Source organism: Cyprinodon tularosa, unplaced genomic scaffold (genome assembly GCF_016077235.1).
Source record: "Cyprinodon tularosa strain WSP-4 unplaced genomic scaffold, ASM1607723v1 ctg352, whole genome shotgun sequence".
NCBI classification, from domain to species: domain Eukaryota; kingdom Metazoa; phylum Chordata; class Actinopteri; order Cyprinodontiformes; family Cyprinodontidae; genus Cyprinodon; species Cyprinodon tularosa.
The window spans coordinates 411,943-438,022 of NW_024039066.1; the positions used below are offsets into that span (position 1 = coordinate 411,943).

The window sequence follows — 26,080 nt, forward strand, 5'->3', positions numbered from 1 at the left end:
ATACTGGGATGAAGGATGCAAAGTTCCTGGTGTTCGACCAGATCAGTACCATCTAATTTTTACCTTTAAACATCCATCCATCCATCTAGGTTATCATTTGCCAAAATGCATTGCAGCTTAAACAACATTGCGAAATCCTTTTGGCAATATTTAATTTAGAATAATTAAAACTAAACAGTTTACAGTATTGCACTGTATTCTATTAATGCTGAAAATAAATATTTCTTAAATAAAGTCTGTAGTCACCACTGATTTCGGATCCCTTTCAAATCCATGGCAGCGGAGTCGGGATGAATTTTTTCTCGTGTGAAACAACAAAACCACAATGTTTTAATTACAATGAAATATTGTTTTAAAAAAATGGTGGAAAAAAGATTAAGAAATAGCTATCATAGTGTTGTGTTAGCAGACCTACAATGATTGTTTGTTGGGTTGATTTCACCACATGTTGAGTTTCAAGAACAGCTGAGATGCCTGCTGTCAGCACTTCAGTATCCAAAAGAAACTGGACTGCTACCAGGGAATGTTGTTGTTTTAATGACTACTGGTTTTACTCTTTCATTGTAATCTGACTGAGGTTAGATTTTGGTCAGCTTCAGGCTTCTGAAATGGGATTTTTATTGGTGTGCTGAGCTTATTTCCACATTAAAGTAGCGGAACAAAAACTTCAAACCAAATATCATGTCATCTCAGGTATTTTACAGAGACAACTCAACCAGATCAAAAACTCAGATTGATTCAAAGTTTCTATATAAGGTAAACCAGCAGATTGCATCATCTCATTGACTGGAAGGCAATCCCTCACACTAAGCATGCTTGTAGCGACAGTGGAGAGAAAAAACTCCCTTTTAACAGGAAGAAACCTCCAGCAGAACCAGGCTCAGTGTGAGCGGCCATCTGCTGTGGCCGACTGGGGTTCAAGGAGACAGAAGCAGAGATAGAAAAAGAAGCAGAGATACAAAAGGCAACTGTCAACCAGCTCCACTGATGGCACCATCCAGGAAACACACAGCCAGGCAGACGAGCTCCAAGCCAGCTCCCATGTCAGTAGAGTAAAGCTGCTTCTTGTATTTATTCAGGTTATATCAAAATGTGTTGATCTGAAACTCTTCAGTGTAACAAATAAACAAAAACAAAAGAAATGAAACAGCAAATTGTTTTCCACTACAGAGCTGCACTCAGATGAAATTTAATACAACCACGACGCCAGAGTGAGCTTTAGAGAGAACGCAACTGAAGTCTTTCACTGATCCTCAACATCTCTGTCCTCTGCCTAATTCTCTAATGGCGGATCTGTAATTTGGCTTTAGTGGGCGATAGAGGGGGCAGAGTGGAGAGCAATAAACCGTCATGTTGGGAACAGGGCTGTGTGCATTCACAGCAGTGCTCCAGTGGAGGCGGGCGAGGGCAAAATGAATGCCATCCATCGCCAGCTGCAGGACGGAGTGACAGTACAGCGTAATGGAGCCCAGTCACTTTACACAGCCTGTTATCAGATGAATGAAGAGGCAGCCCAGAGCAGTGACACTGGCGTAGGAGACATGGCTCACTTTCACCTCCAACAAGTGGCCTTGAATTTGTTTTTCTTTTTGGTCTGGCCATAACCTTTAACTGTAATCTGCATGTTTGGGTGAAATGGTGTCATAATACAATATAATGCCACTTTAGGGATGGGGCATTAGGCCAGATGTGCAAACTCCCGTTGGGTAATCCTTATCTGATTGAACTCTGAGACTAATCCTGCTGCTCTGCTCTGATCTGCTTTTACAGCATCCGGCCCTTCCCACCATTCATGCATGCACACAGCCTACGCCCACTAGTATTTTGTGAAGAATGAATGTGCATTACATTGTTGCGCCCAAATGTTTCTACATAAAGTCATAAGGCGGGATGCTCGGACAGAGTGACAGCAGCTGTGGGAGGCCTCAGTGAAGCAGTGGATGTTTGAGTAAAATAGGAGATTCTCATTTCCTACTGTTAATATTTACTGGGTGGAATAAAAGATATTTGAAAGAGAAAAATCTATCTATCTATCTATCTATCTATCTATCTATCTATCTATCTATCTATCTATCTATCTATCTATCTATCTATCTATCTATCTATCTATCTATCTATCTATCTATCTATCTATCTATCTATCTATCTATCTATCTATCTATCTATCTATCTATCTGTCCACTGTTAATAACTTGAAAAGACAACAATCTGATATTCTGAAGCTGAAAAAGTCAAAACATTTGAGATAAAAATATGTGAGGACATTGATGATGGGAACCATATTTGGTCCAAAAAGTCAATTGGAGAACTGTATCTCTGTATGCATGGCACTGCAGGGTGTTTGTCATTTTGGGAGCCCAACAGGCCCTTGTGGGAAGTTTGCCTCATTAAAGATTAAAAACCATAAAACATCAGTAACTGCGGTCGCCCTCCTTCATCATGAAGTCCAACATTTCTCTCCAAAGCCTCTGTGCTCGCTTCAGAGCCTGAGGGCGGGGCTATAATGAAGACAAATGCCTCCGCTTAGCAGCGCAGCACACACCTGGCACAGGGGGGGTCGGGGGTGGGATGCTGGTGGTGGCTTTTAAGGGCATCTCATATAGGATGGAGGAGCAATGGCCTCCGGGGGCCAATTCATCAGAAACACACGTTTACTGTGTGCTCTGCTCATGGCTCACCGGCTGAATCTCTGCTTTTGCACCCACACTGAATCCAGATCTGCATTTCTAAAACACGGCATGGTAGATTCAAACTTCAGGCATTTTATTGAGCCTACTCTTTCACAGCAACATTAAAAGCCTGTCATATGAAAAAAAAACAGCTTTAAACACAAAGATCAGTTGGGTTTCATGAATTTTTTGCCTAGAAACCTAATAATTAAACTATTATTAGTAATCAATGCAGCTTGTGGATGACAGTATCAACAATTGAGCAGTGATGTGATGGAGTTATGTCATTGTTCTAGTTAAAAGGGTCCCTCTAATGGCTGCAATGCAAATCATCTGATACTGTTGGAACCAATCAAATCATAGGAATCTGAGGATGAAAGGTCCCTCCCCACAGAGCAGTTGATGCCACTGTGCTTCTTTGGACCTGTACAGCAGCCGGATAACAGACGCCTTTTTGCTTTATCTCATAAAGCCCATACTGAAAAAAAAAATAAAATAAAAAAACAAGTTTCCTTGTATTTTCATATCCTGTCAGATAAAAGCAAACAGTTTAGTAAGAATTAAACTGTGATGACCTAACAGGAGACAGTAACTACATTTGTTTCTTTGTAATGAGGATCAAAAACAACATAAACCTGTGATCCAACCCTGAAACTAAATACATTTTCTTTCCTTTAACTTTGTGGGTATACAGCAGAAGTGCTGGTCATTATTTGTAGATCAAAGTAAGCCCTAAAAACAGATATTAAATTGGAACAGTGTATGTCTGTTTGTTTTTTTTTCTTTTAGAAATACCTTATCGATGGCTCGATTTTTGACGTGCAGAAACGAAGATCATTGTGGCAGAGATTTAGGTCTAACTAAATCTCACAGCCCAGTCCTAAAAGTAAACAGTAAAAATGTAACCTGTAAAGGCCAACAGCACATCAAGTATGTTCCAGGACAGTTAGCAGTCACTTTCTAATACAGTCCAGCCATTAAAGTTACACAGTAAGCAGGACCGGCCCAGGACTCCATGGGGCCCACAGCAAAGTATGATTTGGGGGTCCCTTATTTCTGCCCAAAATCTCTATTGCTGCAACCCAGAGTTTGGTGTTTAGATCAATATACACACCAACTAGGGATAATAGGGATATTTACAGTCTCCTTTTGGTATGCTTCAGCTTTTTTTCTTTTCTTTTTTTTTCTGTCATTACACTGTCACAAGTACAGAGCAATGAAAAGAACTCTCTGCATTAAACCATCCCCTTGGAGAGCAGTGGGCTGCCACCGTGGGGCGCCCGGGGGAGAGGTTAAGGGTCTTTGCTCAGGGACCCAGAGTGGCAGTCTGTGGGAGTGGAGCTCAAAACCTCAAGATTCCGTACTCTGTGCCCTAAACCACTCCCCCAAATAATGCAATATCTACTGTTTCTAAAATTAATTAATTCTAAAATTAATCATATAAACTATTTTTCAGTTTATTTACAGTAAAAGTGTTTGTAGTTTATCATTTTTAATTTCCAACTGCAACATCAATGTTTAAAGCTGTATTACAAGAAGAAAGAAATGCATAACTATTATGAAAATTTTTTCACATGTTTTTCCGACTATATTAATATAGAATTTATCATACATGGAAAAAGGCAAACAAAAAAGACTGGTGTTGCTAAATGTGCTTTTTCCTGCAAGTAACTCCTGGGTAGGTAAGTAATAACCCTCAGGAAAAGGTGCGGTAAGTTTCATAGAATTAAATTGTAGGTCCTACAAAAATTTTAAAAGCATTTTAAGGGAAATCATTGGAGAAAATGTTGTAAATAAATACTGCAAATGTGCAGAAACGTCTGCTGAAAAGTTTACTGAGTAACCAGTTAATTTAACAATGTATACAGGAATATAATTGATTATTTTTCTGAACGTTAAGCGAGAGAAAAAATAAGTAATTTCCGTGTAAAAAAAACCAAAACTTTTTTATTTTTATTTTTTAATTAATTTGTTTATTTGACAGTGACAGTACAATTAAACATTGCAACCAAACAGGTGGCCGATGTCCAAGTACATAAGGCTTGTAGCCATGGGCTAATTTGCAGCCTTCGTCCCTGGTTAGGCTTTTAAAAGGTGTTAGCATTGAGGGGGAGGGAGGTTAATAACGACACACAAATGCATAAAAACACAAAAAACAAAAAACAAAAAAAAAACAAGAGAAGTTAAAACAAAAATGTACAGTACAAGCCAGTTTAGTGCTCACACTCTTGATTGTCTTTGAGCCATTTTTTCAATCTTGTGGAGAAAAGTCGAATATCAGTCTGTGACTTAAGCTCCAGAGGCAAAGAGTTCCAGAGATGTGATGCTTTCACTGAGAAGGCGGACTGACCCATAGATGTCCGACATCTTTTAATCCTGCAGTTCCCCATAGCTCCAGCTCTTGTCCTGATTCCTTCATTTGCATACTTTAAAACAAATTTACAGATTACCTCAGGGGCAAGACCATTAAGGCATTTAAAAATAGCTTTTAAAAATGAGAAATTTATAAAATTTTCAAACGTCATCATATTGTGTTTTTTTATAATTTTGCAGGGATGCCACTTCACCGGTTTTTGATCGAATATTTTTAATGCTTGCTTGTGAAGTGAGAGTAAAGGTTTTAAAACAGACTTTGTGGCCTGGGCCCAAACGATGGCGCAATAAGACATATGGGATAAAATCATTGCATGTAAATATACTTGAGCAGCTTGATTTGATACATATGGTCGAATCATTCGAAAACAGTTTATATTTGTCTTTATAGTTTTTGTCATTTTCTTAATATGGGCATCAAATTTCAATTTTGAATCTAAAACTACACCCAGATACTTAAATTCACCAGCCGGCTTTATTTCATGTTGATTAATGATTATTTTGAGATCATTGTTTATAATTTTCTTAAGGGAAAAACACATGGAGACAGTCTTGGTGTAATTCAGCGTTAAGCAGTTATTTTGGAGCCACTCTGATAAGATGCACAATTGTTTGTTTAACAGATCAGAGGCCTTTTCAGGTGTGTCTGCTGCCACATAAATTATTGTATCATCTGCATACATTTGACAGATGGCATCTTTGCAGATGTTTGGGATATCATTTATGTACAAACAGAAAAGTACTGAGATGAACTTCATTTTTTTGCCCAAATAATTACTCCACTTAGGTCAATTAGGGAACACTTGCTTCAAAGACACGACAAACCCTCATGTTTAACCATTTTGAATTAATTTCCTCTTCTTTGGACTCACATAACATTTATTCAAAATATTTCTAAATTAAATAAAAAGACAGTGGAGTTGTATTTAAAATAATTTGGTTAATGGTTTAATCTGAAAATATGCAGCTTACCTATTAGGATAATGAGGTTTTGCATTGTTTTTTTTTTTTAGAGTACAGTGAAGCAGAGGTTGTAGTTTTGTTGGATTTAACAGCAGTATTCCCAGTTTTCTCCTTCCTGGAGGCTGGTTCAACTCTACAAACATGATGTGTGGGCCTGTTTGAACATGAAACACTGTTCACTTCTGTTATAAGGACCAAAGAACTGCTTCAAGCATCTGTATGTTTTAGTTGCTGCCTGGTAACCAGTAAAACTTCATTTAAGGGGAGCCAGAGGGGAGAGTAATACCAGTCATCCTGCCACTCAGCTGCAAACTGAAGCATAATTACCATTTGAAATGTTCAACTCCATCTGACTGAAATGCAGCAGATCTTGCAGAAAGTAGCCTGCTTATCACCATGTTTCTCCAGCTGTTTCCGAGCATTTTATTTTCTATAAAGAGCTTAAACTACCTCTAATCAGAGGTACTTACTTTTTTAAATCCCAATTTCCTGCATAGGAAGTCATTTGAATTAGAATTTAAATGAACCTGACCCTGGTAAGTGAATGCAGTGCCCCCTGATTTTCCACTCCCGTTCCCCTTCAGGGATGAAGATCATCCGTGAATCACAAATGACAAATCTGGGTTTATTTCCTGCCTAAATGCACGCTCAGCTCAAAGGAAGAGGTTCATTGTGCTGATACAAAAGCTGTGCCCAGAAACACAGTGAGCTGAGAGTGTGAAGTGTTTGGATGTCATCCTGACTCTGGCCTGCTTTGTTTGCCGGTTAAATAACAACTTGGCCTGGTCACTGTCACAATTACACTCCAGCTGTGATTAATCCTGTGGGCAACACCGCATTGTCTCACATCTCAAATGAAATGAGAGTACGGTTTTGTGCTGCTGGTACCTGAGGAGCTTCTGGGGAACAGCTGAGGTGAAAACGCAGTGATCAGCTGCTAATGAAGACTTTCTGCTGCAGGTCAGTATTTGCCCAAAGTAATATTCAGCTGAGGCCCCGTTTGACTATCTATAAAGAGTCATTGCCAAAAGTTTACCTAAACTCATCCTGACCAGGATCATTTAAGGGTCTATTTTCTGATTTAAAGCTCATTGCATAGTTTAAAATGTATTTTTCTCATTCATGCAGACTCGGAAAAATACAGACATTCACCTAAATCCTTATGAGTGGTGCTGTGTAGAGATTAGGGCACAACTAAGGATTATTTTGCAAATCAATTGATTTGACAATAATTTTTTCGATTAATAGATTAATAATCAGATGGCAAAAGATTCCTTAAAGAAATTTTTTTAGAAATTAAACCTGTTAAAACTTTTCCCTTTGTCGAGTTCTTTCCTTTTATCTTAAATTTAAAATGTTTAGATATTATTTTACAATCTTGGTATAATTACTGCTCTAAGTGGGTCACTCTGTCAGCTTAAGGCATGTTTTAGAATCTCCGTACTCCAGTTAACTTTTAATCGATCACTAAATTAGATGAAAATTATTCGTTGTTATTCATTGTTTCACCATTTGTAGAGATCAATGTTTTTTCTTTGCATAAGTGAAAACAAAAGTTAGACCAGCTTGATTTGTTTGTTAACAATATTTCTTTGTTTAAATAGAGACTTCTGCAAGCTTTGTTATCATTGTGTCATTTTTATCATGTAAATTGCGGATGGAAAAGCAATACTGGCTCCAAGAATCAGCCCAAAAATATTGGCAGCACATACTGGGGATTGGTTAGACTGATGTCAAACTCATCAGTATCGGACATTGGCCTTAACAAATCACTGTCAGTCCATCTCTTATAAAGATGTCCGACAGAACTTATTAGACTGAATTAGAATGAAGCTAAAAAGCTACTGGTAAAAAAAAAAAATGACCATGTGAGGCAGATATCTAGCTGTTTTTCCACAATGATTTGGATGAAGTAGAACTTTGAGGAACTTGGCAGCATATTGCCCTTGGGATGCTTTGCCCCCGGTGCTTTATGCATTGCACAAAGCAGGTGAAATAATTATTTTTTTCTTTTCCAGCTTTTATTGTCATTGTCACAAGTGCAGAGCAATGAAATGAACTCTGTATTTAACTCATCTCCTTGGGGAGCATTGGGCTACCATTGTGCGGCACCCAGGGAGCAGTGTGGGGGTTAAGGGTGTTGCTCCAGGACCAAGAGTGGCAGTCTGTGGGAGTGGGGCTTAAACTCAGAACCTCTGGATTCAAAGCACAATGCCCTAACCACTAGGCCCACATTCCCCTAAATAATGCGAGGAATAAAAATAGTAACACTTTGGAATGATTATTGATTAATGATATATTGTAATCCTTGACAATGCCTATAAAATAACCATTCCACCTTGGAAAAATAGTACCCGACTTAACTGGTCAAAAGCAGCAACTTAATATCCCCATTAATGGCTACAATGACTGACCCATAATGGCCGACATTCAGCAAACAGACTCAACTGCTTGGTCTATTTTGACATCTGTAAATGATTTACATCAAATTCATGGTGATGATGAGAAATAATGACATAATTTATCAACCTGGTGCTTGGTGCTGAGAAATATTGATTATCTATAGGGAATAAAGACCGAATGCAAACCTTCTCTTTGGGTTGTACAGCAGACTGAGTCCTCATCCATTCATAGCACATTCATGCAGAGAATGTTGTGAGACAAACTGCCCCAAAAGATCCAAACACATCTAAATCATTTAACCTTAGGCTATAAAATCTATATGACCACAGTGAACGTGCAGCAGACTGATTGTAGATGATCAGAACCGTGCTTTAATAAAAAGGTGTAAATTACATCACTGAATGTTCCACTTCACTGCCATGCAGCAGCTGATACCTTTTTTTGTGCAGTTACATATTGAATGTGCATTGCCTATATGTCAACTTATTTGAATTTTCAATTTTCAGATAAATCAAACCTTGTATCCATTTCTTTGTTGTGTTTCTCCACATTACAGAAACTAACTTCTCTGTGTTTTCAGGTAAACAGGGGCAGACACTCCTCTGTATTATTGTTGGTTTGTCTGTTTGAGGACAAGACAGATTAGAATCCTGCAAACTGAGCACAACTCTGTGGTTTATCAATGTTAAGGCAGAATGAAAACTGGTAATACGCCTAAAGAAGCAGTCCCTGCTTTAGCAACAACAAAGATGACAGCAAGAAAGAAAGAACTCTGTAAACCAAGAGAAGGCTATTCTTAAAATAGCACAGTCATGCTCTGTTTGTATAACATTACTATAATGTTATAAGAGGATGATTATTATTTGGGTTGATATATAGTCTTAAGAGAAACATGGAGTTTTTAGGAAGTGAAATGCGTCCCAAATGAACTTGATCAATTGGAAACATTCCTGTCCAGTGTCTCTTCTGTTTGGTAGCTCTAAATCACTGTTTTAACTGGCTGTTGGACATTCCAGAATCTACCTAATGCACAATCATCTAATGATCCCCCTGCTCCTGTCCTCCAAACCTCGCCATGCCAGCCGCTCCCAAGCTAAACATGTTTATATGATCACTGATCTGCATTTACACCAGTTCATATTGCAATCAGACAGTTCTTTCTTGGCGACGAATTTAAAGCTGTTTGTAAAATGCATTTCAGAATTCATTATAAAAAAAAACAAAAATTAACATTCTGATCAGTAAGCCAGTCGTTGTTACTGGAATCAGTCCAGTACATCACTAGCAACAAACTGTTCAGCTGAAACATGCAGCCAATGGGATTTAATTGTGTAATTTATCTACATTCATGATATTTTAGTTGCCTTTTTAAACATAAGATACTCCAAATATGTTTGTCACACCAGAACTTTTTCTACTTAAAGTCATACTGTCTGCCAGTGACTACAGTCAGCCACTTTGATGTCTTTTGATTGTCTCGAGCCAGGATCTATTTATTTTCTGAAAAAGGTTCCTTTTTTCTCCTCTTTACTAAATGCATTGAGAATATAGGCTTTCGTGCATAAATAGTGATAGAAGAGTAAAATCCTTCATATTGAATTTAAACCTGCTATGCTAATCTAATAATCTGCAATATGTTTTTCTGAATCTCACAATCAATGTTTATTAAATCTAACTGTTGTAGTTGTGAAATCCGTACCATCAGTACCAGTCTGTGAAACCCAGATTGGTGCATGTAGATAAAGTTGTGATTTTATTAAGCTAATCTTTCTCTTTTGGAGGAAGACTGCAACCTCACTGGGTCCACAAACTGTCTGCTTGTGCAGAGTTGCTGCTCATAGTTGAGTTGTGAGCAGTTTTTAGAAACCTATCTCCAAATTAAAACAAATACAAAACAGAAAATATATCTTGGCCGTAATGCACATCTACACAATTAAAGGGAGTTTATAACCCAAGTTAGCAGGACTTAAAACTAAGCTGACATTTTTAATTGAGCTATTAAAAGTAAAGTTCTCTCAAGAACATCAACAGCATGATATCATCAGAATAGCCTGCAGTCTAAAACACTAAAGCAAACAACAAAAATCATTCCAGGAAGCATAACTGATCATTTTTGGTTCTGCGGCTCAGATGATGAGATGACCAGAAACTCTAAAAGTTCACTCCTCGGCAGAGCCGTGATAGGAAAGACGTCTTATCCAACTGACAGTGCAGTCCCTGGAGGTCGTCTGGAAACCTGAGCTCAGAAAGCCCAGAGTGGAGACAGGTCAGAGGTCACATGACAGCTAGTGCTGCTGTCATCACGGTTGTCAGGCAGGTCAGCGGTGAAACAGCACTGCACCTTTACCCTGATACAACTTTTAGCTCCATACCTGTCCAAACTGCCAACTGTGTCACAACAGCCTCAGAGAAGTAGGTCGCCTGCATCTTTCTTTGATCAGCATAAGATCAGATTGATTCTGAGACAGTAATACAATTAACTTTATCACTAAACTAAAAACCAACCACGGTGTGATAGGTTTGCTACAACAATCTGACCACCGTGTTCTTTCAGTCCCAAGAAGGGCTGTTTCATGTGGTGCAAAGTTCTGGTTAATTGATCCGTCACATTTGTTTATTCAAGCAAATAAGACTTTTCTTTGTTAAAATCTGTCTGTTAAATCCAGTTAGGAAGTAAAGTAAATTTTATCATTTTATGCTTCCTTAACTTAGAGTTTCTTTTTTACCAGTTCACTCAATTTGTAATAATTCAAACAAAACTTTGGAAACATTCAATGTTTAAATAAACCCAAAGCTTGGAAGCTGGAGATGCTCCAGTAGTTGAAGGAAACCGACACTTATTTTAAAGTAGAAACACAAAATTTGGTTAAATTGAGAGTGATTCACTGGTTCATTAAAATTATGTTTAAAGGGGATGTTTTTATGCATAGTTATGTATAAGCCATAAACTGCACTGGTTGGTGCAATTAGAAATTCTTGTATGATCAGTGATTACAATCTAGATTCATATTTACATTTAACCATGATCTTTACAGTCTGGTTCATATTTGACTTTTAGTGCATTGAGCTGCTGCTTCTTGGGTCAATATCCATACAGAGTGAAACAGCATAGAAGTTTAAAGCAGTCCAAACTACCAGTTGCATTAAGCTGTATGCAGCCTGACAGCTTCAAACTGGAAAACCTGGAGCATCAAAACAGCAAAGAGACAGAGAAACACTCTTACCTTCCAAGCAGCACGTCCTCCACAGGCCCGAATGGGTCATCACCTCCTCGTTCTTCTTGCTGGTCTCGTTCTCGCTCATGGATTTGGTCTTGCAGACCCCGCGGGAGTACAGCCAGTAGTCCGTGCCGACCGCGATGGTCATGAGGCTGAAGGCCGCGAAGGCGCCCACCGTGGTCAGCAGCATCTGGACTCCGCGGTCGAACAGACCCATGTTTCCGCATTCCATGAAAGGGGGACCCCCTTTCCTCTTGATGTACAGGAAGTAAATATTTGAAAAATTTCGGGACCAAACCAAACCGAAAAAAACGGGCTAGACTCGAGCGGAAGGAGAGGGAGGAAGGAGGAGGAGGATGCGGTAGGAACCTTATGGTTGCGTTTGAGTGAGGACCTCAACAACAGAGAAAATATTCTATTACTTGGAAGGTTTATGGGGGAGAGGAAGAGACGGGATGTATCTCCTCTTTGGTAGCGTTCACTTTTCCACTAAAACAAATACAGACGATGGCCTGTAGCTGCAGAGGTAGCTCAGGCTACAGCCGCTTTCCACGAGAAATGTGGATAAAAACAGTGAGCTATAAGGGATCAGTTAAAGCCAGGAGAGGTGGGAATCAAAAATAGAGAAACTATAAAGATGGTTTTCTCTCTACAGACCCAGAATAAAGAAAACAACCTGTTTATCAAAAGCTAGAGCTGAATTTACATGAGCTCAAATGAAGCAGAGAGAAGATGAAGGTAATGGCAGACTTACAGTACAACAGTTCAATTTTACTTTAGTCTAAAACGCTGCATTTACTGTCAGAATCCAGGGCTAGATTCAAAGCTCGTGTAAGGGGGGTATTAGTAGGCAATAATGAGTATTAATAATAATATTCTAGAGTTTTGTAAGTCAGTTAAGGGTCATAAACGAATGACGGAAGGCATTTCTCTTATTTTAAAAGAATAGATGAGTCGATTCAAGTCTCTTCCCTGGGTGTTTTGTAACAGGAAAATCTCACAAATCAGCACGATGGAATGAGGAAATCAAGGCTCAACCAATAAACTAATTCATTAGAAGGCCAGACAGACAAATGTCACATAAAATACGAGAAATAATAAGGATGGGAGGGGAAAAATTAACAGCTTAGATTTTCCTTTTTTCAAAAATTTTGATCTCCAGTTTCCATATGGAGCCTTATAGCTCTGGGCAGGTTTCCGCCGAAAATGTGGATCTGCGGTCAGAGGAGGCTCGGTGGTCGACGATCCGGAGAGAGCGGGGAGCATCCAGCAAGGCAAGCCGACCATCACTCGACATAGAGCCGGCAGATGAAGGAGGAGGACGAGGAATCGGTGTGGGCGCCGCCGCAGCCGGGGATGCTGATGGAGGAGGAGGAGGATGGTGCTGATGCCGCCGCTGATTTTGTTCGGGTATCCAAATTCACCGTGGCAGGATCACACCCAGGACAGTCCCGTTTGTGTAGTAGCCCTTGCGCCATGTATTGGGAAGAAAAAAAATGAGCTCGGATGAACGTTGCTAAGCCCCCCCTCCTCTGATCTTCTCCTCCTCCTCCTCTTCTTCTGCTCCGTTCTCTCCTTTGCGCTCACGGATGCGGGTTTGGTCGCTTTGCAGAAAGAGAGGATGAAAAAAAAATCTATATTACACAATCAGGAGAGAGAGACGCGCAGATCCACAGACTGTGCTGGTGTTGTCACGATGTGAGCGTGAGCGGCGTTGTGCATGCGTTCAGACGTTCACTTTTCTCTGCTTTTGCACAGATGCTGAGTGGTAAGCGATCAGTTTGCAGAAGCTGCTGTAAATTTTGTCGATTCGTTTTCTTGGACATCACATTTAAATCTTCGCTGCGGCTCTGAAGGTTCGCTTTTGTTCAGCCATGAACAAATCTCCCCTTTTCACTTCTGCTTTTGTGCATGCAGACCTGGATTCAGGCATGTATGGCTAATTATTAAAAGCCGATCCAATTGTTGCAGCGTGCCATCCCGTCCTCCCATCTGAAACACAACCAACTTTACTTATTTGTTGAGTCTCATCGAGGAATAAAATGGTTATGTCACAGCTAACATTTTTAAACATACAATCTTCAATGATGAGTGCTCAGGACAGAGCTAGAAGCTAAATTCACAGCGCAAATCTAATTTGTAATCATGTATTGAATAATAGATGTCACAATGAAACTGAAAGTTATTGTATGTAATGACAAATAATCTATTAATGGGTTGAAAAAACGGAGAAATTAGTGCGGCTGTGGTGCTGAAAAGACAGCTCCCTACAGCAAAGTTGGTGTTTGTCGCCCCCTGCCGCTTAAACAACTTAAATGCAACAAGTAAAAAGGGCTCGAATATCCTCGGTTTTTAAAAGGTCGTTACATATTACGTTAAACAAATATCCTAACAAATAAAGTTTAAAAAATATTTTAGAGATATTTTAAATAAATTCTCTCATTTATATTTAAACTAAAGCATGTTGGTATATTCTGTATAATTGGGTCTTGGCATTAAGTAGAACATAATGTTCTGTCTCATTTACTCTAGTAAATATTAAAAGTGTACTATAGTTGAAAATATATCCATCCATCCATTTTCTGACACGCTTTATCCCAAGTGGGGTTGCAAGGGGTACTGGTGCCTATCTCCAGCTGTCTACGGGCGAGACACCCTGGACAGGTCGCCAGTCCATCGCAAAGACAACAGGACAAACAACCCTTCAGACACACACACACTCACACCTAAGGGGAATTTAGAGAAGCCAATTAACCTAACAGTCATGTTTTTGGACATGAAAATATATTGATTATTAAAAGAAACTACCCAATACGTTTTTTAGTCACTTATTTTATTGTCTGAGGTCACATTGGTCTATAAACATGGCACTCCTCATAATCTAACTAGAACCACAAAATATTTCACAGATATAGTCCTGACCAGGACTTTTGGTCCTGTATTGGTATAGACTTCCTAAACAACAAAGCTAACACTGGGAACTTTGCACAAGGTACTGCATTAGTCATTTATGTGGACAGAAGAAAGGAATGAGTTAAAAAGCATCCAAATAATAAATGTTACTATGGAGGTTTTTGACATACAACTTTTAGCTTTTCTCATGTGATCTATGCACTGATAATTATTTATTTACTGGATTGATGATTTCCCATTGGTAGTAGGGGGTTGAAGTGAAGCCACTGGCTGCCATATTGGTACTCCCTTGGTACCAGTTACAATGTAAACAACATGTGCGTTACAGCATCGAACAATGATGATGTTTTAATTTTCAGGTAGGCTTGTCCCGATCCGATCCACGTATCGGATCGGGACGCCGATATTGGCAAAAAAATGTGTATCGGCAAAGCAAGTAAAATGCCGATCCAGACTGCCGATCCAGTTTTTAAAAAAAAATCGGGTCCGTATTTTCCAGTTTCGCCGATTGAAACGATCCATTCCACTATTTTGCGCCAGTGTTTCCCTGTTTTGCATTTTTATTAAAACTTACAGTAATACTTGCACCTTTAACTGTTTACGGTTTTACTGCTCACTGTGCAATTTCAGATTGCTATTCATAATTTTGTCCAGTTTGTGTTTATCTCTTAATAAACAGGTAAGTTTGTTGTTACCAAGCATTGTGTTTTATTCAATCTCACCTAATTTAGCTGGCTAGATGTTATCAAGAGTACTAAAACCCTTTTCAACATGAGTCTTACAACTAAGGCTAAATACTTTAACTTAAACTTAAATACATGCTCGGATAGGCTGGTATCGGCCAGTATCGGTATCGGATCGGAAGTCCAAAAACAATATCGGTATCGGATCGGAAGTGCAAAAACCTGGATCGGGACATCTCTATTTTCAGGGGGACATAAGACTTTTAAAATAAAGATAAATTCATCACTTTGACACACACTTGTTGTTTTATAGCATAAATAGATTGCTTTAACTTATATTTTGAAAAAGAGGCTAATCACATTTCATAGTAACTATGAAGTTTTTTAAGTCTTTAAGTCATGTAGTATAACATTATAGAAATCCATCACAATAAAATTAATGTCTTAAAGCTACAGTGTGTAATTTTCAGCGACATCTAACGTCCAGACTGCAGACATGCAACATGAACATCTCCCCCCCCACCGCTTCTCCCCCCCAACAGTACGGCGAGCGTTACGGGACAAAATGTCTTCCACGACGTCCGCATCACCTGCCTTCTCAAGTGATGAGGTTTGTTTACATAGATAATTTTACAGATAGTATTTCATTAGTCTGTGTAGGGTATAGATTTCAGTACCGTCTCAGTTCATCTCTCTCAAACTTGCCGTAGTTACTTTCGAGCGTAATGGGCGATCTCGCAATCGCTAGTTTGTTGGCTCTGCGCTGCCGTAGCGCAAAGATGTCTGCCTCCATGGCTGCGAGACCCGCTCCTATGTAATTATAAATAACGAATTCTAAGGCAACGCAAATATTAAGGTTAAGAGGCTGAGCTCATAGGTGATGATAAATAACATAGTTATGTATAATATATTACATTTCTGACTGTATATCCCTGTAATTATTACACACTGTAGCTTTAATGGAGCATATTAATACATATTTATACGTACATAAACACACACACACATATATTTGGGTCAAATATTTGAGTAGCTTTTTTCCGGTCAATATAACTTGCAATATATTTCAGCACATTACTTTTTCAAATGACAAATACAACAAACACTACAAAAACGACAGTGTCAATTGCTTAATAATGAATTACTACATTGACATTTCACAGTGAGTTCACATAGTGAGTCCAAGATAGCCAGACTAATGTTACGCTACATACTATACTATAGGTTATATCGGCGTATATGTGGATTTTCTCGGTTAGTACATCTGCTGACTGTGAAATTACCTGTGGAACGTCTTCCAACAGCCAGCAAACTGCTTGGTTTTGCAGCCAAATGATACACATGTAGGTATATTCACTGCTTGTGTCCGTGGGAGTGGGGAGTACCAGCAGGCAGTAGATGGTGGCTTCACTTTTTATGGCCAATCAGCAATCCAGTGAATAAATAGAAATCAGTGGATCTATGCAGAACTCCACTATTTCCTGAACTTAAAGCAGCCCTTTTATTCCCTGTCTTTTTCTACTGGATGAACTGATTAATCCAGGTGTGCCTGACCTCAGTAAGTATGGCCAGACACACCTGGGTTAATCAGTTCATCCAGTAATGAAACATAGGAAACAGAAGAGCTTAAGTTCACGGAGTAGCTGAGCTGCGCATAGAGTCCATTGTGTTCTTAAAACATATCCTTCTTTTGAAATATTCGCACTATATTCAAACCTGCGCCTCATAAGTCATAGTTGACCAAAGAAGCATAAACAAACATAAAATATCTTCCTTCTTTCTAAGCAGAAACCATACATCACTGCCTGATCACCAAGTTTGGGGCAAAAACCTGAATTCAGCTCAGATGATGGGGGTGAAAAGTGCCGTCCGGCAGCCGTGTCAAAACAGTTTTCTCTTTGCAAAAAATATACAAAACAAACAAACACGGTCATGTTTCCCCAAGGCTCCAGGGCGACATGTCAAACAAGAGAAGAGCTCCAGTCAGAGACGTTTGGACAGGTGGGTTTCTGCTCACTTTAACATTTATTAACACTGAGATGCTGAACTCAGCCATTGAAATATACGGCTTAAACATATACAATATAGAAAATAATGTATTTATAACAACTGATAATAACAAACAAATACACACCTCTTCAACTGAACCACAATAGAACTATTACACCTCTATTGGTTTTAGTTCTCAGCTGAATTCTTTCTGTGTAAATTTTCCATGTTCTCTGCATGCACACATGGGATGCTGAAAGGCATCAACTGTTTGAGTCCAGCCTTTGAATCCTGTCCGGAGGTTTCAAGAGCAAATTATTTGATTGAAAGTAGCTTCAGACACTTTGGAACTGGCAGTGGGTCTATACTACTATCGGCTACGTGAATGAAGCAAAGCAAACCACCATGCTGCTTCTGGCTGCTTCGTTTGTTTTGTAGTACTGGACTGGCTCTGCATTTAAAGATTTCTTTCCTTTTTTAACATCATGAAAAAATTCTTTTTCACATTTATATCTTGCATATTTCGTGAAACATTTTATGAATAATTCTTATATTTATCTATTTTACATGTGTGTTTCAGGGAGACATTGTTTAATGGTTACCAAACTTATTATACTCGTCCCTTTAACTGTTTTTTCTCAGCCCAATTTCATAGGATGTATGTTTTACTAAAGACGAAAACCGTTGGAAATATTTAATCATGGTCTCCTTTTTTTTTTTTTACATCACTAAATGTATAAGCTACTTTAATGTCATTTAGTTCCTGTACCTAATTCTGCTCTGTTTATTTTATCTGTATATCTTTAATAGTAAGCCAGGAGTCCAGTTTAACCTGAATGAACAAATTGCCTTTGAATCAAGCATGAATTGCTTTACTATATTTTTCCCAAGCATCAAGTATAAAAAATTAATTGACATAAGAAACAGATGTCAAAGAGTAAAGGCTCAACATGCCATCCCAGGAAGATGAAGTGCTTGAAAATATGATTACATCAAAGCTGTGGTGGACATAACAGAGGCTGAGAAAGCTACTTTTCTGTATGTCCAGCCGATGTTTTGCAGCATGTTTGCTTGTGAGGACACTGCCATGTCAGCAGCATTTCAACCCTGATCCCTAAGTGTCTTCGTTTCAAGAAGTGCAGCTGAGTGAGCATTTTGACATGAATGTCCCTACCTCACACACACACACACCCCCACATACATATATGTCCTCCAGCTCTGCTCCATGCGTCCTGCAGCTGCTCCACATAAATGACATCCCCTGGGTTGAGTCGCGGTGCAGAGTCCTGTGGTATTTTAAGCAGCTTGATGGAAAACGCCATTTCAACCTTATACGCCAACAGCCAGTGGCGTGCATAGACATTTTGGGGGGCAGGTGCTTAATTTGAAAAAAAAAGGGCACCTTTTGTGACACGAAGACACACCGACTGCCTTAGTTGTTTGAGATTTATTACAGGCGCAGCTTGAACAGCATGTATCTATTTTAAATCAAAAGCCATATGCTGTCTGATGCATATGCTGAACAAATGTTGACACTCTGCAGCTTGTTTTTTTAACACTTAAAGGGGAAAAACAAAGCAATGCCACATTAGTTTCTATAGAATAAATAACTGTTTCAAATTGACAAATTCATAATCAAACTTTAGAAAAAGACAAGTTTAAAGACCAGAAAATTAAAAGTTAAGTGAAACTTTCTTTGACGACCTTGAGAACCTCAAAACGCTTTGACTAAACAAAACATCAGAAGTCTACACTGCCTGCCAACGTCTGCTGACAGCAAAGAAGAACACCTATATGAATTAGAACGCAAGCTAGGGACATGACCTTGTGTGGGAAAAATTATCTCAACAATGCATTGAATGCTTTGAAAAATTCTTATAAAAAAGAAATGATTATAGATGATCAAAGGGTAGAACACTGACTCATAAATAGCCTTTAAGATAAATTTCCTAAGTTAGATTTGAAGGTTACATTTTCCTTATTGTTTTTCTTCTACAAACTGAGCGTAATGCATTTTTTTCTCAACTACATTATTATTTTGTCCTATGAAATATAATCTGCACCATATGATCTTATACTGAAACAAAGCAGGCAACAAAACAGGTTGGTCACACTAAAGGATTTATCCACACAGACCGGAGTAACCATTGCCTATTCTACAGCTTCAATCAACTGTTCCCAGAAAAAAAGTTACACAATATTTTAAGTACAATGTACCTGCTGAGTACAACATAACTGTACACGCACTGACCGAAATTAACCACGGATGCTTAAGAAACAGATAGAAATAGCTCTAATACTATATAAACTACTGTTACTTTCAAAGAAGTAAAAAAAACCTGCTAGCAACAAGAGGTCTGCTGATACTATTAACATTTTTATGTTCAAAAACTGAACAGAACTTTAGGTATTTTTAGAATTGTATTCATATATTATCACCCAGTTTATTTAGCCTTTATGTTTGCATAAAAAAAAAAGACAGATGAAAGTGTGCTGTGTTTTCTATAAAAAACGAGCTCAAATAGACATCAAGGATCGGAACTTGAGGTATATACCCTTGTTTTGTTAATTACCTATTTTTGCCTATTGCAAAACAAAGTAGAGGAAATGCAATGTATTAACATGTTGCAGAAAAACTTGGCAACCCCTCTGCTTTTATGTTAGAAGTTAATATCAGCTTTTAATCCAGAAATGCTACCTTGCTTCTAACATTTTGCATTTTCTTAAAAAGAGAGGAAGAAAATGCACATAAAAAAAACTCTCTGCTCAGAACTAACAGATGGCTTTAGATATAAAGCAACATCTGACATCATGTATGATTGATTTTTTAATTTTAAGACCAAAACATGACATCCCCACCACTGTTATTACTAAGCTGCATCATATTGTTTTCTGTTAAAACAGCTCAGCTCTAGATTGGAGCATTGGCTCCCTGTAGCACCTTCTTCCAAAGGCCTTGTTTCCTCTAATTATTTTAGTAGACTAAGGCACCTTGTATAGCCTTAGACTCCATACCAGGTTCATTCTACTGACCGAAGTTGAATCAAACAAATTTCCAAATTGTCTGGATCCAAGGAATGAGCTTTAAATGCTTCCTGTCATGATAGGTTTAAGGTTTCTAACCCACATGCAGAACACACGGACTCAGGGAAAAAGTTCAACAGTTTATTTTGAAACACAATGATAAGTACTGATGCAGGGGGGTATCAGGTCCAGGACTGTTCACGACTGGTTTCTCTGCAGAGGGGGACAGAAAGGTTAGCAGATATCCAGGTATGTTTGCTGGTTTAATGAGTGCAGGTCTGTACCAGTTCAGAGGTTTGAGCAAAGCGGCAGAGGAGGGGAACCAGGAGGGTCCAGAGGCTGAAGGCAGGCAGAGGGCTATGCAGAGGCAGAGCTTGGTTTCTGATCTTGCAGATTCAGATCTGAGCTTCTCTTTCAGTTTCTTCTGAGAGCGGGCAGGCAGGTATCTGACAGATTGACTTTCCAGGGTTCTTCAGAGATCAGACAGACTGGTTTCAGACTGAGAAACTCTTCCAGAGTTTATGGGTTCAGACAGGTTCTTCCTAGGAAGCAGAGAGGACAAAAACAGATTAGGTTCAGGTTTCAGGGGAGTAAGAGATTCAGACAGGTAGGTTGGCTCAGGCTTGCTAACCATAACTGGCAAAACACTCTGGCACTGGAGTGTTGCTCTGCCTCTCCTTAAATGCTGGTCTCCTGATGAGCAAACGAGCCGCAGGTGTGGTAGTCAGCTTCAGCTCCAGGAGACCTAGAACGCCCTCTGCTGGAGAAAGGTGGACAGACCTCCAGATCCCAACACTTCCAAGCTCAAAATAGGACTGAAAGGACCTAGAACCACACTTGTTTTTTTTTTTTATCATCATTTGATTACATTTTTTATGCATACATTTTTTAAACTGCTTTACTTTTCTAAAAGAACCTTCAGGAGAAATTCAATGATGATAACAAAATATTTTTTTCCACAGATTTAAATGATCCAGGGGTAGAAGCTCCAGTTTCAGGTATCTGGAAGAAGGCCCTGATTCAACTTCTGCTATTGCGTCACATATTTTTAGACCCAAACAAAGACAGAAACATTCTCATAAGGATGAGATGGTGATAAAAGTTGATACTACATTTTAAGCAGGACAGCAAACTTAGTCTCAAGCTACTCCTTCAACATTAAATGATGCAAAGAAAAATGTCACCCCTGCCCTGCCTGTGAAAAAAAATAGATTTTTTGACCCTCCAGTCAGAACCATTTTGATGGAAACTCTTCAAAGTATAAACAAATCATTTATAAGCGCCTTCAGTCATCTTTCTTTTTCTTTGTGGATGTTCAAACTAAACACAACAAAGAAGAAGATGGAGAAATTTTTATTTTTATGATCTGCAACAACAAAATGATCAATGATAAATTAATCTGAACCAACCTTTGGCAAATCCAACACTTACAACCAGGGAACAGCTCAACAGTTTCAAGCTGCACCTAGAAAAAAGAAAGAGTGTCAGGAATCCAGTTTGTCTGGTCTGTTTTTGTGTTTCCTTTCCTCCTCCATCAGATGGTGCCCCGTCCTCTTTGGGTCTCCCTGCACACCTGCAGCTCATTGCCTCATTACTTGTGGAGTGCTCTTAAGCTGCTGACTGCCACTACCTTGACGCCAGAGTGTTTGCCAATACAGGGTACTCAAGCCATGCCTAGTTTAGCAGAGTCTAACCTGAGTGTTTGTTTGCCAGTTTTGGATACTCTAGCCAAGCTGAGTTTTGCTGAGTCAAACTGAGTATTTGTCAACCTGAGTCTTAACTTTGTTTTTTGTCCTTGCCTCTCAGTAGGAAGTCATCCTGCAAACTGGATTTGTTCGGGCCTCCTCTCTTTGGAAGGATCAACTGAGCTTCTAACTGAGCTGGGGTCTGCAACCTATTCCTCCAATTCAAGCCTAAGAATCTAATTTCCCACTGAGCCTGAACTAACCGCATTCATCACCATATTCTAATAAACCTGCTAAACTTTTCCGTGGTCTCTCTGTTTGGTCTTCTGCATTTTGGGGTCAGACCTTTAATTAAATCATGACAAAGAGAAGCAGTTTTGCCGATAAAATTAGCAAAGTTCCAGGAAACAAAGACAGAATAAAATAAAAACAGGGTCATCTTCTGTTTTCCACAACCATTTATTTTGTTCATGAATTAGTAATTTGCTAGACATCAGTTTACTCTTAAAAGCTACAATGGATCAAGATAACTTTTATTAAAGAAAATATTTTTTTTTATGCCTGGAAGGTAGTCACAGAACTTTAGTGACTGTAGGAGTATACAAATATGGTTGGAGCAAGGATATTATATGTATGCTGTAGGAGCACCCTGTGGGCAAAACGATTTATCTTAAGCTGAAAACAAGTAATCAATATAAAATATATAATACACAAGTTCTGCTCGGAATGGTAGTGTCTGGTTTAAAAGTAAAAGTTATGGAGATTTCAGGTGTTTTCCCGGAAAGACCATGCTAAATTTGTAAAGTAAAAATTTATGAAACCTGCTAGACGTTACAAGATTATTGCCAAAATTGAAATACTTAGAGAAACCGAATGCTTCAAATACTGATAAACGGTGTGCACGTTTGACCTTCTGCTGAGAAGACAATACAGTTCCTTGCTCTTGGCAAGAAACAGCAGAAATAAAAGCAGCTGCATTGCTATAGCACCTAATAGAATATTAATTGAACGTGTTACAGAAAAGTACTGGTCACTTTGTTCAGGATGGCTCAAAACAGAACTTTAACATCCCAGCAGCCTCTCACAAAGTTGGTCTTTGGGAAAGTCTAATTCACTCCATAAAGAGTATCCTAAGTTAAGTCCCTAAAGAACAGGTTTTGAAGGACTTCAAATAGCTTTCTGTGAAATTTTCTGTGTTGGGCACGTTACTTTGAAAAAGTAATTTGTTATAGTTACTAGTTACTTTTTAGTTACCAAAAAGTAACTGAGTTACTCCACAATAAAAGTAACTATTGCGTTACTTTTGCGAGTGTATGAAATTAATAACTGGGGATGTCTAATTCTAAAAATCCTGTGTTTGGGTTGTTATAGATACTGCAACATGTAGCTATATCCATCCATCCATCCATCCATCCATCCAACCATCCATCCATCCATCCATCCATCCATCCATCCATCCATCCATCCATCCATCCATCCATCCATCCATCCATCCATCCATCCATCCATCCATCCCCCCCCCTTTCTCCATATAGGCTAATGATCGTTCACGCTCTCCATAGTTCTCCTCTGGCGCGAGCACAGGGCGGCTGTTACGCGCCTTTAGCGAGCATGCGCGTTTCCTGTTGCTTGCGCGGTGAATCGTGCCGCCGCGCCGTACGGAGATGCAGGGGAAACCGTATCTGATTGGGAAACGCAGCTCAACTTAACACCAGTATTCCAGTACTCCTCACTCTCCATCCTCCCCTCTCTCATGACAAGGCGCGCATGAGTCCTATCATGAAAAAAGGTTAATTGTGCGACCTGAGTAACGTGCAGTAACGGGGTGTCGGCAATTGTAACTGCGTTATAGTTACAGTAAGAGTAATAATTTTGATTACTCGTTACTAAAAAAGCCTTGCCACCGGGACTTTTCAACCAAAGAGATCTTCATGTCAGGAAATGTGGAACCAAGAACAGAACATGGTAGAGATATTTGAAAAGATTACTTTGAATACTTACTTCTGGTGCAAGAAAGACAATGACTGAATAATGTCTTATACCTGGAGATGTCATCTTGATTGCAGACACTTCAGCTTGAGAAAGGTTGTAGACGATAGTGGAAGTCTTGAACGGTACCTAGGATGCAAAAAGAATGATCGTTCTGTCCAACTATAAACAAGCACCAGTGCTTTGAAAAAAATTGTGAAAAAAAGCTTATTTTGCATCATCATGAGGAGGTAACCTCATCAATAGAGTTGATGGCATGTAGTTCATTAATCTTTATGTATGATAGTGTCAAGGTTTGGTTGTGGTTTTGAGGATCCAAATGCAGAGGAAAGGAGGCAGAGGTGAGTTCTTGCAGTTTTAATGAATGATGAAAGTTAACAGAGGCAGGAATCCAAAATCCAACTTAAAATGTAACACTAAACAGAACCATGGAGTCATCAGGGAAAAACAAGCACGAGGAGACAGGGAAAGACGAGGTAAGACGCACCGAGGAACTGCACAGGGAGAGAATTTAAGGTTGACTGAAAAAAGGGAGGACTAACGAGCTGATTGGGAGTAGGTGTGAACAGAGGTTTCTAAGAAACAATCTAAGGAAAAGGAAACAAACACAAGAGGGCAACAGATGGCAACAAAGAAAAGCTTAAGAACTCAAATACATCCAAAAGGACAACAAAATAGGAATTAAACCAATAAAACTAGAAAACAAAGAAACTAAAAAGTTTGCAAACTGATTGTATGCAAACTTAGGGGTTGGAATGTTGGAGCTTTTTACTCTGAATTTAGTTAATTGAAGTTTTTGGGTTGATTTGTATTTTTTAGCTAGGTTAAAGTCAAGGTTTGACATCCCTGTTATTTATTAGCTGTATTTGTGGGTTAATAGTTTTTTTCTTGTTTCTTTTTGTTAGGAAGTCAGGGACAATCAAGGCGCCGTTTCTAATAATAAAGAGACTGGTATGGGAGCAGGAGGGGGCCTTTGGGTCTTTACCAATGCAGGAAAAGCAGCAGGAAACAACATAAAATGCATCTTTGTTTATTGCTTTCCAAACTAGATAAATAAACTGTGCAAAACAAGCTCACTGTTGCTACAACTAGAATAAATCTAGAGTTAGGGAATTTGAATTTAGTCATTTTATATGAATGGATTGATCTAATATTATATATTTCTGGGAATTTATGGGACATTATCATGTGAAGTGATTTTAGATGACTTTAAAGTAAACTCATGCAGTAATGATAAACTAAACTGAAGGGCCACTCATGATTGAGCAGTGTTTATTCCTGTTTCTCTCCTAGACATCCCTATATAGCTCAGTTTTTTACTTTTTACTTTCTTTCATCCTTTTTGACATGAAAACTGGTCCATAGCTTCTCCACTTGACTGTTTCTTTCCTAATAAAGCCACCTATGGAGGGATTGCTGCGGAATCAGTAACAAAATGCGAGCAGATATCTTTTGTTACGTTCTGCTCATTCAGGATGAGCAAATCATGTGAAGTCGTTTCTTTAAATGCGATTAGCTGGATTTCCTCAGAAAGAACATTTTAACTACTCTATGATTTGGCTAAACTTTCTCTGCAAAGTGCCTTGAGGTGGAATGTGTTGTGAATGGCAGAACTTGATTGTATTGAATTGGTTCTCTCTGGGTAATCCAACATCCTACAACATCCTAAAAAAAGAAAAGAATTATTAATGCTAATTGTTTTCCGTATGTCAGTGATTCCAAACCAGGGGGAGTGCATTGCAGGGGGTACATGATAATATTTTATTTCTTAGGTAGTAAAATAAAATAGAGCTCTGATGTGTTTTGTTTTTCTTATATGTTTGAGTTCACCATAAGCTTTGCCACAAATCAGAACCAAGCAGAGGAACAGCCTGTGATCAGCTGTTTTTCACACTGACCTATCAGAGCTCATCAAAGCAGCTCAGGTGTCTTTGTGAAAACAAAGTAAAACTAATTAAGTCAGTCTGAATATAAGTTTTGTTCTGTATTTTGCTCCCGATTCATCAAGTAAAATTGTGATTATAAGGGAGTTACTCAGAGGAGCTCCAGTTTTATCAATACAGGTTTATAATATGATTTTTTTTTTCTGATTCCTTACTTATTTCCAGGCAACAATCTTGTGTTGTTGTTTTTATTTTAATTGAGATGGAAAGAATAAAATGCCTAAGAAT

The 26,080-nt window shown here is 38.8% G+C and overlaps 1 protein-coding gene across 1 annotated transcript in view; it reads right to left on the minus strand.

Annotated features, from left to right (window-relative positions):
- Positions 1–13,332, minus strand: part of cacng2a (calcium channel, voltage-dependent, gamma subunit 2a) — a 114,047-nt gene extending 100,715 nt beyond the window's left edge. The window contains exon 1 of the mRNA XM_038295290.1: positions 11,633–13,332. Coding sequence (XP_038151218.1) covers positions 11,633–11,858 — 226 coding nt within the window. The 5' untranslated portion in view covers positions 11,859–13,332. The remainder of the gene's footprint in view (positions 1–11,632) is intronic.
- Positions 13,333–26,080: the final 12,748 nt, after the last annotated feature.